The following is a 15,074-nucleotide window of genomic DNA, read 5'->3' as shown; positions in this document are numbered from 1 at the left end:
ATTTTTAATTTTTTCCAAATCTGATATTTATTAATTTGTTGAATTTTTAACTTTTATTTTAAAAATTATATATCTAGAAAATAAAAATAATATGACAATATTAATTTTGAACCCAGCTCGGTTTTTCTCATAATACTTGTAAATCTATTTGCACTTAAAAAATGTTAATTGGAAAAAATACTTTCATACAAATTAATGCCACCGTTTAGAGAATATATATTTGTTAATATCACTTCTTAAAAATCTGAAATATTAGTGTTGTAAGAGTTGATTATTTGTATTATCTGTTGTTAAGTCAGGAGATATTGTTTTAGTTTTGAAATTTTTATTCCTAGAGAGCTTTGAAGTGTTCATGAAAAAAAGTACTTCAATTTATTAAAGATAAGACTTACAAAACTCAAAAAAAAAAGTGTCAATATAGTATGCACGTAACGTTAATTATGTAAATCACCTCCACGTAAGGGACTTGGACCACCAACCTAAACATAAGCCACATCCTCGTAAGTATATATTACTATTAATGTTGGAAATTAAATCAACTGCTGGACAAATTATATTTTGAAAACTTCTTTTAAACGAGTCGACCTATTAATAATTAAAAAATAGATAAACTATTCAGGTATTCATCCAAGTTTTAATGTGTTCTTATTTTGATTATAGATCTTTTAATTTAATTACTCTCGTTAAATAAATTTTAATCACTTTACAGTTAAAATAAATTTATTTATTATCAAGATCGGTAAAACTCTTCTCAAATTAAATCATGACCAAATAAATAAAATGCGTAAATATATTTGCAAATATATTATTATTAATATTTATTACTTTATTTATTATCCCGGTTAAGATTGATCTTAGACTAAAACAATTGAGGACACTTATAATTATATTACAAAATTAAATATTTTGATATTTGACTTAAATATTATGTGAAGCTTAATTGCCTTTATTTATTTTTAATTAATATTGAAAAATAATTTATATTCAAACTTGAGTATAAATAAATAATTTTAAAGTAAAATATTATGTGAAGCTTAATTGCTTTCCTCAATGCCAATGTCTTGATCACTTTATCTCTTCTATGTCCACAAAAAAGAAAAAAAAATATCATTTATCTCTTCACTTACTTAAATTACTTATCTCCTTTGTATCTGCTTATCTCTCCATCTCTCTCCCTTCCTCTCTTACAAAATCAAGAATGGCCGAAGAAACACAGCCAAAATGGAAAGGGAAGGCCATGGCAGTGCTGAAACGCTCAACCCCAGATCAGATATGGCCATTCTTAGAGGAATTCTGCAACTTAGACAGGTTGTTTCCTGACATCCATACCTGTTATAGAGTGGAGGGAAGTCCAGGGCAGCCTGGCTTGGTCCGTCACTGTATAGGCCAGTTTGGATGGGCCAACGAGAAGCTTTTAACCATTGATCCCACCAATTGGTCCTTAAGCTACCAGGTCCTGGAAAATAACTTTGGGCTCAACAACTACGTTGCCACTCTCAAAGTCTTGCCGACGGCAACAATGGGGGATGATGGTAAGCCTGAAGGGTGCGAGATCGAGTGGTCGTTTATAACTGATCCGATTCAAGATATGAAATTGGAAGATTTTGTTTCTTATATTGATAACACTGTCCAATTCATGGCAAACAAAATGGAGGATGCCCTCAATGCTCAAATGCAGAGGTCTGGTATGTCTTGAAGTGGTAAAAGCATAGGTTTGGTATGTAGTGGTAAAATTGCTATGGAGTACTTTGTATTAATTATATTTTACTCATTTTACTTAATAAATAGATAAATTAATTATATTAAAGAGTAAAATGATCTCTTTTTTACTTTCATTAATTTTACTATTAAAAATTAGTATAGCTAATGAAATAATTAAAGAGTTCCACCTGATGTGTTATAATAATCTCATGCTGACATATAAAATTTTTTTTATCAATAGAAATAGATAAAATTTTTAATAGAAAGACCAATTTGCTCTTTGATCTTTTATACAGAGACTAATTTATGACTAATTTACTTTGTATTCTATTAAAGTCCCACCATAAGATATTATTTGGTAAACTCCTATTTAATGATGTTCAAGAAAATTGAAACAAATTTTATTACCATATAAAATGAAAGAATCAAATGAACAAGATCACCATGTAAAATGGAAGATATTTCTACAAACTAGTTATGATTCCTATACATGGTTAGAAATTTCACTGTAAACCAGAACCCTTTGGAGATGAATAGCTTTTCAATGTTTCTAGAACATCTATTGCTTTCGAACCAGTGTTCTTTCGGCTATGGAATCTAATCTCGTCTCCATCCAGTTAATTATATCTTGTCCTATCTCTTCACGCTCTGGTTCAAAGAGCAGGTCGTGCAACAAGCCCTCGTAAAGCTTTATGTCTTTGACCTTGGAGGCTGCTTCGTTGTACAAATCCTGGGAAGCAAGAGGATCGGTGACTTTGTCTGCAGTTCCATGTAGAACAAAGAATGGGACTGTCACGAACTTGAAATTTCGCATTAAGTACGATGAAATGCACAATATCTCATGCCCCGTTCGGACCCTTATTGGACCAGTGTACACCAAAGGATCAGAGTACTTGGCCAACATTGCGGCAGGGTCCCTTGAAACTGGGATGCCCCTCTTGTTAGCACCTTTAAACTGGAACTTGGGGACAACCAGAGAAAAAAGAGGTGCAAGAACCTGAATAAAGACACCATGTAAAAAATTTGAACGGGGAAAATGATCTGATATATATCATACCTGTTTCAATCAGTATTGAAAACCCTAAACCACAGCAAATCCCAGCAATAACTCTCTGGATTTATTTGCAGACATCTTTTGCTTTAAAGAATATTTTGGTAGACTTTTGGTATTTTAATAAAGATGAGCCAGGCATTTGCATAAATGAGAGTGCCATTAAAGATTCTTATAAACCATTGATTGCTTATTGTTAAGTAACTTCTAACTTTTTAATCTTTTTCTTCAAGAAATAAACCTCTGAGAGATCAATACATCATGATTTAGCACAACTAAGAAACAAGAACAAGGAGCAAGTTACCGCAATAACGGGATGTGCTGGCTTAACATGTAAAGCTGGAGCTGTCATAACAATTCCCTCCAGCATTTCTTCAATATAAGGATACGAAGCTGCCTGCGAATTTGGAACTTATTAATTTAAAAGTAACCAATACTTCAGGTACTTAAAATAATTGGTAGATGTTATACCTTTAAAACCACAGCACCACCAGTAGAATGACCAAAAAGGAACAAAGGCACACCTGGGTTTTCCGATTTTATTTTTTCCAAGAAAGCTCCCTTAAGAAAGAGAATAGACAAAGATTAGACTGCCAAGTTAAAGTTTTAGTAGTGTATAACCGATCAGTAACCTTGGAATTGTTTACGATTTAAATGTTTAATTATTACAAGAGCATGTAAAAACCCGATCAAACATTTCAAAAAAGAACACCAGAATGGTTCAATCTCAAGGCACATCCTAGATACAGAAAAGACAAGGAGAACTTACAGTATCCGCAACCACATCATCAAGTGAAGGAACATATCCATGCAATCCATCACTTCCACCATGACCTATATAGCAAGAGATTTATGTCATTACTATAAGGATTAATATGTTTGGCCCTTGAACAATCACTTTTGTCCCATTGGTTTCAAGAGAATAAAAGAACTACAAGAGCCAAACGACAACTTAAAACTAATAATTTCGAGTGCAAAAATGCCAAAGGAAAAGAAAAGAAGGAAACATTTGTGTTAAATTATATACCTGTCCAGTCCATGGCATATACACCAAAGTTGCAAGAGGTTAGTTGCTTTGCAAATTGAACGTATCTTCCACTGTGGATGAACATCCACAAAGATAGCTCATGTAAAATAAGATTCATTTATAAAAAAAACTGAGATGTTCACTCTATTTAATCAACAAAATAACGTTACCTGTGTTCATTCAGCCCGTGTATGATAATCAAAATGCCCCTAAATTCACAAACAAGCAGCACTTAGGAGAGAATATTTAATTGTAAAAGGAAACCAGTAAAGAACTAGTATCTGAAATTGCATATAAACCCAGAATATTTAATTGTAAAAATGAAACCCATATTTATACTAAAATTAAAAAATCTGATCATCTCGATACCGTCCTCAAAGTAGGAAGGTGAAAATTAAGTTCATTTGTACAGAGGTTTGAGTCCTTTAGAGACATAAGCATTTTCAAATTTTTCAAAACTTCAGTTTATCTTTAAACAGAGAATATTAAATCGAGAAATGAACACTTTATTTTAATTCAAAATTTAACCATTTTAGTTCATTTCTTTCCCTAAATTCTAAAAAATTAATGTCTTACTTTAATTCATCGGTAGCCGGAAACCAAGACCGGCAAAACAAAGCATTTCTTCGAACCCGGAAGAACAGAGACGCGCTCCACCGGCACTGAATCTCTCCGTCCCCTGTTTCAAACCCCATGTCCAAAGTCTCCGCCAAAGCTCTCCTTCTCAAGGTGTCCTCCTCTTCAGACCTCCATACCGACCTCCGCCTTGCGGTTTTAGCTGCCGAAGGGGATGCCGCAAATGAATTTTCAACGGCAGCGACCACCCTCTGAGAGTGCCGGCGTCGAGGGAATAGGGTGACGAGGAGGCACAATATCATTGATCGAATGAAAATAAGAGGGATTCTTAGGGTTTTCAGGACCGGGATTATCCGGTTGCTTGCTCCCGACGTCAATTGCTCCATCTCCACCGCCGTTGACATGGCAGAGATGGCAACAAACAAAATTAAAATTTAGAAAAAAAAAACGAAACAAAAACAAAAATCTAATAGATATGAAATGAAGTGGAAAATTGAGGGTATTTATAGCGCGAAGGAGGAATTTAGAGTAGGAGACGAAATTAAAACGAGATCGGTGACGTGGATTTGTTTGATTGAGTCAAAGATCTGATTTTCTGTGTAGTAAACAAAATGGAGGGCTGTGATGGTGTAAGGATGTGGCGCGTGATATACAGTTTGGGTGTAAGAGAGTGGTGAATTTCTTTAACATTTGAAAATGTTGTTGGTTGACGAAATGGGAAAGTACAAAGAAACTTAAGCTATATTACCCGCGAAAGACAGCTCCGATGCAAACCGGTTGAGGCGCGAAAAATTAGAGGGAGAAACCGGTCAACAACCGTTATTTAAACTTATTAAAAAAACAAATTTAATTTTCCTTTTTCTAATAAAGGGTTTATTTTATTTCATTACGTGGCATTTACTAATTACACATATTATGGCTTCCAGCCATTTATGTTAATAATAAAACCGTATCACCAATTAATCAAATTTTTTAATTCAAGAAATTTTTTATTTTTTACTGTTTATATTTAAAATTGTACTTATTTTTCAATAATATCGTTATCAATATACTTTATCATTACACTCAATCACTTTATTACAATAATATTTTATATATTCTTTAATAATTTAAATATTTTTAAAAAATTACCTCTTAAAACAATTTATTTTTAAAATACCCTTATTTTCTAAAAGTTTTATGTTTGATAATCTAAAATTTTAATTTAACATTTTTAATAATTTTTATCCACATTTTAGATATTACTTAATCTAATGTTTATCTAGAGGGTTTGCATTAATTATTGCCAAAGTTGTTAAAATAATATCGGTATCGCTTTTGTTTTAATATCAATATTATCGTTTTAGTTAATTCAATTGCATGCTTTACCATTTGCAATTAATACTTTCTTTATAAGTGGCGTGGTGATCTATGTTTACTATTATTTTTCTTATTCATCGTTGATAGTAATGATTAATTATTTTTTTATGAGTATATTTTAAAGAAGTAAATAGCTGGTCATAAAATGTGCTTCATTCTTATTAGTAGAGATTAAACACCTAACCATATGATTAAGGAATACAATAAGCAATCATCACACTATACTTCATATTATTCTTTTTGATATCTATGTAAACTCGATCCAACTACCACTCCCTATGAAAATGCCTTTGCAATTGCACAAAAATTAATTGAAAATTTTCACAAATAAAACATTCTAGTTGTTTGAGCACAAATTAAAAAACATGAGATTCTTTTTTGATAATTTACACGAACAAATTACTATTAGGCACATATATAAAATACAGACAATCTCTCTGACTAAAACCCAGCACCCAATAAGTCAAACATGAGAAATTTAAAGGTTATGTAAAACATCAAGTTTCCCAAATACCTGTGCAAACATTTATATATGCCAATGGGGGAGCACTACTGAGACTTGGTGTTAAGGGCAACAACAGTGGATACCAATGAATCAACTCCACAAACATTGCTACCCTTGCAGATTTTGTAGTATCCATTCTCACCCCAGTTTTCTCCCCATGAATTCTTAATTATCCAATATGGTTTATCCTTCAAGTGGATAGGTGAATAGCCTGCTGAACCATACCCCACCAACAATACTCCATGATCGAGGTGTTTGGAGCAGATGAATGGGCAAGAAACTCCCCCAATATATGTCTGCATGAACACTGAATTTATACCCACTGCAAGAGGACCATTCTTCACAAGATTAGCAGCAATTTGATCCTCATCAAGCGAAACAACACTGAAATTGGCCACCTTAGCAACAATTTTGGACTTGTCAAATTTGCACCGCCCACGATCAGTAGCAGTGTAAGGGTAGTCTTCCTCACGCATGATTCCACCAGCTTTGAGTGTATACTCAAAAGCAGTATTCATGAGACCACCATTGCACCCTGAATCACATGAACCTGCTAACTCTGGATCACACTCATGATCACAATCTACGAGCTGCTGTTCACTAAGGCTCACGAGTTTCCCAGTTGCCAAAAAATTAGCACCTTCCAAGGCTCCTGTTGTACTAAAAGACCAACATGATCCGCATGTACCTTGATTTTTAACGGCCGTAACAGCTCCTTTTTCTCTCCAATCGAAATCCTCAGGCAATTTATTGGTAGGTAAAATCGGTGCCTGGTTCGCATCTTTAGGCAGTCTCAATCTCCTGTTTAACCCTAAAAACCTTTTCCTAAACTCGCCGGGAGTCAAATCGGAGAACTGAGTCACACCGTGAGTGGCGGACGGGTCGAGCTTCTGATGACGCACCGCTCGTCTTAGATTAGACCGGAAAACCTTGAACCGGTAATCGTGCTCCGCCTTCGACCCGTACGATTTATTGAACCGAGCCTTGAACAACGAGAAGTGATGCTCTGCTGCGGTCAGGAGCTGCTGCGGCTCGGCTCCATCGTCGTGAACGTCCGTTACTTGCCTGATCAATGGATCAACTTCCGATGCGGCGGCAGAGAAAGTCTCCGCCAATATCAAACCAACGAATAAAAAGTGCGAAACAATAAACAAGGGAAACGCCATGCGATGAGCCATCTTTTTTCTTTCTTTTTGGAGGGAAAAGAAAAACTAAAGTGCGCTATTTATAGAGGTATAAACTAACCAGCCATGGGGTCTTTGAATGGGTTGCGTGAGGAAAAGGCTGACCAACGGGGAAACGCCACGTGGTTGAGTGGAGTGTTGGCATTGAATGGTAGTTACTTTTGGGTTTTGGGCTGTTTTGTTTTAAGCGTTTAAATAATTACATTTTTTAATTCATGACGGGCCTTTGAATATAACATCTTTAGCATTATATATTCATATTTTGTTCTTTTCTAAAATAATTATTAAAACTTATTATTTGTTATGATTTAAGAGAAATTTTAATGAAAATGATTAAAAAATGAATGACATAATAATCCAAGCATAATATAATACACAAAATTTAATATAATATACATATATATTAATTTCCACCAATAAATAATAAATAAATACAGTTAAAATTTTATTTAAAGAATATAATTGAAGAATTTAATTTATTAGTAATAGTAGTAGTTGTTGTTGAGTAAAACCAAGGCTTAAACGCACCAACAAAAAAAAAACCTTCTAAAATAATTAAAATCAATCAAACCCTTCAAACTATGAATTACATTCAATTAAGTTCTCAAAATATAGTTTTTTTATCAAAGCCTTTGATGGGCCGTTAGGTGATAGTATAATTGCTAACATGATAAGTTAATTAATTTTTTATTTATTTTACGAGAGCTTGATTAATTTTTTAATTATTTTGCGAGGGTGTTTTAGTGTTTAGCCTAAAATTTATTTTAAATAATTTAGATAAATTATAAAAGATGCAAAAATAATACAAATAAGTTAGGGAATCATTAAAAATATAAAATTATGTAAATTTTATTAAATTTATTTCATAAATAAGTAAAATAATTATAAATTTAAAAATAGAAATTATTTAAAATAAAAAATTTATAGAAATAATTTATATTAAAATATAAAAATAAAAACATAGTAAAGAGTTATAAAAATTATATATATTTTATTTCTTAGGTTTGAAGTATTTGGTTTTAGTAATATAAAAAATGAGAGCTTGAAGTCTAATGATAATCGAATTTGTGTAAGATAGCAAAGAGTTTAATATTTAGTGACTTAAGTTAAGTGATGGGTAATGATTTTAGTTGAGGAGAGGAGATGCAAAGGAAGTTAATAAGGAGAGACCGATATATGATTTAGGGTAAAGAATGAGAAAAAATGAGTAGTAATTTTTTAATATTTTATAAATATTAATAATTTTATAATATTTTTTATTTTATAACTTTCAAAAGTTTTATGTTATTTCAGTATTTTATATTTTTATAATATTTAATAATTTTGGAAAATTTTCTATAATTTTGTAATTGTTTGTAATGATCTTTTAAAATTTATAATATGTTAACTTTGATGTCCCAAGATTTTGATATAACAACATTTAAGATAAAATTTTATTTATATTTTTCAAGTCATTTGGTGAAAATAATTATTAGGAGTTTTGTTAAACATTTCAAAGACTTGTAAAAGTACTCAAAAATATTTTTAAATGAATTTTAATTTATCTAAATGCTTTTGAGTCAATCCGAAATGTATCGATACAAATCCACTTTTACCCATACATCTTGTGAGTTATATCGATACAAGTCTATCTATAATACTTCTAACGGCTAGAAATTATCCCCAACAGTTATAAACGTATCAAGAACACTTCAATATACAAAACATGAACATCCGAACATATAAATCAAGAGAAAGGTCTCAAATTGTTCTATTTCTCATTTTTTATCCCCTCTTGGTATTTTTAGCCCAAACATAATATTTTAATAATATTTATTAATTTTCAATAAATTATATATTTATAATTTTTACTAATTTTTATAGATTTTTGTCTACATTAATCACCACATAATCATTTTTTTATGCTAACCTCCATGCCAATTGCCACGTCACCACTTAATGACCTATTAAGAGATTTGACAAAAAAATACGTTCAACGGCTTAATTGAGTACAATTCATAATTCAAATTGTTTAATTGGATGTTTTTATTAGATATTAATTTGACTATTTTAAATTATTTTTGAAAACTTTTTTACATTTAAGCATAAAATGAATAAAACTTGTTTAGAAAATAGGGTAAATTGTCTAAAATGTAACATTAGTATTGAGGTTACTCCATATAACGTTGGCACTATTTGTAATGTCATTGTAGCGGTCCTTTTCGGTGCTTCACGAATTTATTAAAATATGAAAAATTTGATTTTGAGGATACACTAGATTTTATTAAAAAATTGGAGTTTCCATTTTTTTAGTTAAGTGTAATTGAAAATTATAAAATCATTTTAAAAATGAAATTAGAAAAAGGTAAATTTGGGTTTACGTTAAAATTTAGAGAAAAAATTAGATTTGAAAATTAGTTACAGGGTGAAGAAGATTTTAACACTCTTACAATGCACAAAATTAGTACCTTGTTAGACATATGTTTTAATTTTCAAAATACAAATAAAATAATATTTAAAATAATGTAATACCTAATAATATATTAAAATAAAAACAAGTATGAATTTAAATGAAACAATATTTAAGAAAGATTCTAAGGATAAAAAAAAGCAAAAAAAAAACCCAAAATACTTTTTACATTTCATAAACTAAATACATGTAATTAAGTTAAATATAATCAATCATCATACCATGCTATATTATATTATATTATTCTATACTATATTTAAGACCCTAAATTAAATTAATAGTTCGAGTGAATGACGTATTAATTCAATTGAGAAATGATTAAAAATTATTTTTATAAAATAAATTATATTATTATTATGAAATTATTATTATTATATTTATTATATTTTATATAAAACTATTAAAACCCACACGAAGAGAGTTGCGGACCGAAGAGACTATGAGTTTTAACTTTTCAACATTACTGTTTCAGCCAAATTTTGTTTGGTCCTTGCATAAATTTTTAATAAATATATATATTTTTTATTTTTTTCATCTGGTCTAATTATTACTTAAAGTCCCTGATAAAGTTAGTTTCATCAATCAAACGAGACCCAACTCAGTTGTGAAATGATTAGAAGAATATTTTTTGCAAAGTAAATTATATTATTATGATGATATTTTTTATCTTTTATTGTTACATAAAATCAATAAAACTTACACGGTAAAACTTGAACCCCAAAGACACTACAAATTTTAAACTTTTAAGTTTACCATTTCAATCAAAATTTTATTTAATTATTACATAAACTTTTAATAAATATATTTTTATACAAATTTTCCATCCATAACGAGAGTGTGCTAGAATTTAATTATTATTAAGTCTTTGATTAAGTTAATATCACAAGTAAACTAAGCATTAACTTAATTAGAAAAATACTTAAATTTTATTTATTTTAATAAGTAATAAATATTACATGAGGGTGTTTTTGTATTTTGTACCTTTACATAAACGATAATAAGTCCAAAGACACTAAAGTCCTTGAAAGTTCAATTTTATCATTTTCACCCAAAATTTCATTAATTTTTTTATATATTTTTGTTCATTAATATAAAATTTGACCAACACCAATTATATTTTCACCTAATATTCTTTTTCATATTTTATTAAGGTTGTTTGAATAAGATTGGACTGACTGATTGGATAGAAAACTGGTTGTGGTATTATTTTAAAAAAGGACATTGAATTAATTGACTTAAAAACTTTTATGGAGTGATTAAATTAAACTTTAATAATTTATTTAATTAAACGAAAATCAAAATTCCTTTAAACACAACTTATGTTACGCATGTTACACTATAGCAGACTTTGTTTTTCTTATTTTGGGTTTTGGAATAAAACATTTCAACTGTCCACAAAGATACTTGAGTCTTGATTAGAATGATGATGGGCTTTTGTATTGAGGATGACAATTTTCCCTTCTTCCCTTTTGACAAAAAATCTCTCATATTTACGAGTTATATTAAGTTCGAATTAAATTTAAAATCGAGATAATTCTTAAATGAAGAATAATTTATTTAAATATTAATTTTTTATATGCGAAATTCAAATCTAAAATTTTACTTAAAATGTATTGAATTTTTTATCATTCGACCCTAAACTCGACTACTTAATTTGTCCCATCCAAAAGGATACATAGGGATTAGTGAACAAAGTGTAGAATAAATAGGGGGGGTTCATATTCATAATTGCTTGATGGTCCCCAAATTCTCAAATCCCCAAATTAAGGTGAAAAATTAAGCAAAGGATTAGGTTGATTGCAAAATCTCACATCCAACATGAGGAGCACACGTGAGATAGATATCAACTTTAGGGTTTAAAAGCCTTAATCATGGACTGACCTTTCTATAAACAGTTGAAAGCTTTTAGTCATTTGATTGGACCATTCCTCTAAATATTCAAATTTGAGTGTCCACCATGAAAATGACATTGATTAAGCTAAGCTAAGATTAAATAACAATTAAGCTTACTAATAGTAACCCTAAGTGAATTTATAGTTATACGAATAAAACCCACAATCAAAGATATAAGTAAAATTAAGAAAATAATAAAATAAATAAATGAATTGATTACGTAATTCATATTTATTTTATATGTCTATCGAGTCTTGTCCAAAAAGTAATGATTATGCAATTTAAAATTTTTCTTACATTTACGTGTTTTATTTAGAGAAGAATCTATCATAATTTAATAATATAATATGCGATTTAATATTTTCTCATTCTTCATGTTACAATCTTATTCCTATATAATTATATAGATTTACAAACTGATCGATTCAGTTTATTTACAAAATAATACACACTCAAAATAAGTTATTCTTCTAATGAATGACACATTGCTCTCTCAAATTTGTACATGACTTGTATAATTGAGCATGTTATATTGAAATTGCATAATGGAAATCAAGTTCAGAATTTGGTCTCTTTGTGTGCATATACACATAGGAATGGTGCATGCATGTTCTTGGTGAAAGCTAGGTAGCTTCATTGTCATTCCAGGCCAACTCTCAACTCAAATCACCAAAGGGGAAAGGTTTCATTGATGGGTTGTTTGATCAGCTGCCATGTGACCCTTATTTTGGTTCATCCATCTCTGACTAATAATCCAACTTATAAATTAATAATGTTTGTGAGTGGACCTTTACGCCCAACATTTATCGATCACAATGCAATAAAATAAATAACTTTGTGAAAAGGGAAAGTAGGATATCCAACTTCTCTACTATTGCTCTTCTTATTTTAGCCAAAGTAATGTTAAAGTTTAAAGCTTGGTGATAATTTTCTGGACCACTGTTTAAGAACATGAAACCCTACAACAATATAATTTTGTTTTTAAAGAGGATTTAGACCCTTGTTCTAGGGATATGGGTCGATTCACATCATGAATGCCTCATTTAGATCAACTATTATAAAAAAATTAATATTTATTTAGAATAATAACTAAAATTATTATTAAATATTTAGATAATACGAAATTCAAATACATTTTTTTGTCAGTTACACATACTTACTATGTGAGTGGAATTGTAAAAAAAAGCTATTTTAATAAGTATAAATAGGAATAAAAGTTAATAAGAGATATAGTTATATTTTAAAAATAAAAATAAATTACTTATGCAACCTTATAAATATTTTTTGATTATTGTATTATTTGAGTTTGATACATATTTCTTAATTGAATTAATCTTAATCAACTGACGAACGTCACACTTATTTAAAAGTTTTATTATGAAGTGGTTAAAAATTGATGTGACAAAATTTTTAAAAATTTGATATAATAATAAAATATGACTTTAGTTGAAATAGTAAAATTAGTTATTATTGGGAGGAACAATCACGAAATTTTGAATATAGATTGTAAAACAAATATGAAAAATATAAAAAAAAGTTGAGTTATTAAAATTGTAATGTTCTGAGTTCAAATTCTAACATATGTAGATATTTTTCTAAACTTGAAAATAAAATTACTCTCAAAATAATATTTATTGGTTTGTAAAATAAAAATCTTAATAAAATTTTCACTGAGTTGGGTAAAAATATTAAATATCTGGATAGATAGATTTTTAATGAAAAAAGTATAAGGTAAAAAGTGATGATATTAATTAGTTTAAGTACAAAATTAGAGCACTAAGCCTAGTTTTGGCTCATTGTTATTAATGTTCTTCACAGATTAAGCACAAATTAACTTTCTAAGCTTCCTGACTTAGAAGGGCACAAGGTGACTAGAATGGTGTCTGTATAGGCATTGCAACCTCTTTCTTTTTCTTTTTCTTTTTACCAAAAAACTTTCTAATTTTTAAAATTTAAAATTAAGAAAATTAAAAAATATCAGTGAATTATTAAAATTTATAATTAAAAGTAATAAAAATTCAACACCTCTAAAATTAAAATTGTTATTTCCCTACACCTCGAACAAACTCCTCAAATTCTTATTCATTGTGTTTGACCTTTTAAGGTAGCTCCTCAAAAATATCCCTTAAAAGAATTCTTCGGATTCTAAGTTATATGAGGACTTATCTAAACATTATTTATGACACCAATTATCACATCCCATCCAAAATGATTGACAGTATGTTCAATTGTCACCCTAATTATCCTATTTACATCTACCATGACAGATCGATTGCCTTATACACCTATAATTGCCTATAGCATGACGACATATGACATCTCAAGATCCTAACTTGAAGTATATAAATCATAACTCCGACATAAGAAAAGGAAACCCCTCTCTCACAATCGATCGAACCATTCCAACGGCTCTTCACCTCACCTTAAGCAAGGTAAATCGCTGTCGATCACCGTGGTAACCTCAACCTTGTTTGACCTTAACATCAACAAGAATCATGAATTCCTGATGCCCTCAATTCTTATTCATGTAGTGGCATTCATCACACTGACCAATTATCCCATAACCCACCTCCTAGTTTCAATTACAGAGATTACCTACTTGTATTGTGAGTGGCAGTTCAAACTTATATATTTGTATACTATCCATAAAGAAAGTATAATGGGACAATTAATTATACGAAATGGTAAAAGTAATAATTATATTCTTAATTTGATAGTTATGTATTTGTATTTTGTTAGCTAAACTCGATATATATATTATATATTCAAATTAAATTTTACAAACAATTAATATTAATTGTTTATAAATATTTAATATTTATATTTTATATATTAATGAGTTAAAATATATTATTTTTATATTCTTACTAAAATATTATAATATTAATAAATTTAAATATGTTTTAAATGCATATTTTTATTTCCCAACATCACGCCTAAAATGAAAATTTTATTTCTCAAAAGCACTTTATAACAACAACAGTAAATACTTAAATTTTAAATCAAAATTTTTAAAAATATTTTTCATAAGTACTTTTTCACGATACTTTTCAAAAGCAATGAGAAACTGACCATTTAGTCTATATTCTCAATTTGGATAATTCTTAGTCCTCATACTTTCCAAAATTTGAAATTTCAATATTGATGCAAATGGCAACCATTAAATTTATCAACTAGTATTTTTGTGAGTAATATGTGAAAAATAGCATGGTCACATGGCATTATACATGTGACAATAAGTTTGCCATGTCAGATTTGAAAGGTACAAAGATTAAAATTGACCAAATTGAAGTATACAGATTACATTCACAACTTATGTATAATACAAG

General features: G+C 29.3%; 3 protein-coding genes across 3 annotated transcripts; 1 reads left to right on the top strand and 2 right to left on the bottom strand.

The window, feature by feature from the left end:
* The first annotated feature begins 1,093 nt into the window (after positions 1–1,093).
* Positions 1,094–1,815, top strand: LOC108485299 (lachrymatory-factor synthase-like). The gene has a single exon (XM_017789123.2). It carries the CDS (start codon positions 1,199–1,201, stop codon positions 1,694–1,696), a length of 498 nt encoding a protein of 165 aa, XP_017644612.2. The 5' UTR covers positions 1,094–1,198; the 3' UTR covers positions 1,697–1,815.
* Positions 1,816–2,070: 255 nt separating this feature from the next.
* On the bottom strand, positions 2,071–4,884 carry LOC108484531 (uncharacterized). The gene is made up of 7 exons (XM_017788354.2): positions 4,356–4,884; positions 3,950–3,988; positions 3,780–3,850; positions 3,522–3,586; positions 3,224–3,313; positions 3,057–3,149; positions 2,071–2,698 (listed from the first exon to the last, which is right to left on the bottom strand). Exons 1-7 carry the CDS (start codon positions 4,757–4,759, stop codon positions 2,261–2,263), a joined length of 1,200 nt encoding a protein of 399 aa, XP_017643843.2. The 5' UTR covers positions 4,760–4,884; the 3' UTR covers positions 2,071–2,260.
* Positions 4,885–6,021: 1,137 nt separating this feature from the next.
* Positions 6,022–7,414, bottom strand: LOC108484892 (probable cysteine protease RD19B). The gene has a single exon (XM_017788779.2). The coding sequence runs from the start codon at positions 7,395–7,397 to the stop codon at positions 6,264–6,266; it is 1,134 nt and encodes a 377-aa protein (XP_017644268.1). The 5' UTR covers positions 7,398–7,414; the 3' UTR covers positions 6,022–6,263.
* Between the last annotated feature and the right edge of the window lie 7,660 nt (positions 7,415–15,074).

The sequence above is a fragment of the Gossypium arboreum genome, chromosome 7 (genome assembly GCF_025698485.1).
Source record: "Gossypium arboreum isolate Shixiya-1 chromosome 7, ASM2569848v2, whole genome shotgun sequence".
NCBI lineage: Eukaryota > Viridiplantae > Streptophyta > Magnoliopsida > Malvales > Malvaceae > Gossypium > Gossypium arboreum.
Note: the sequence above shows the minus strand (reverse complement) of the source record. Positions and strands in the feature narration are given on the sequence as shown.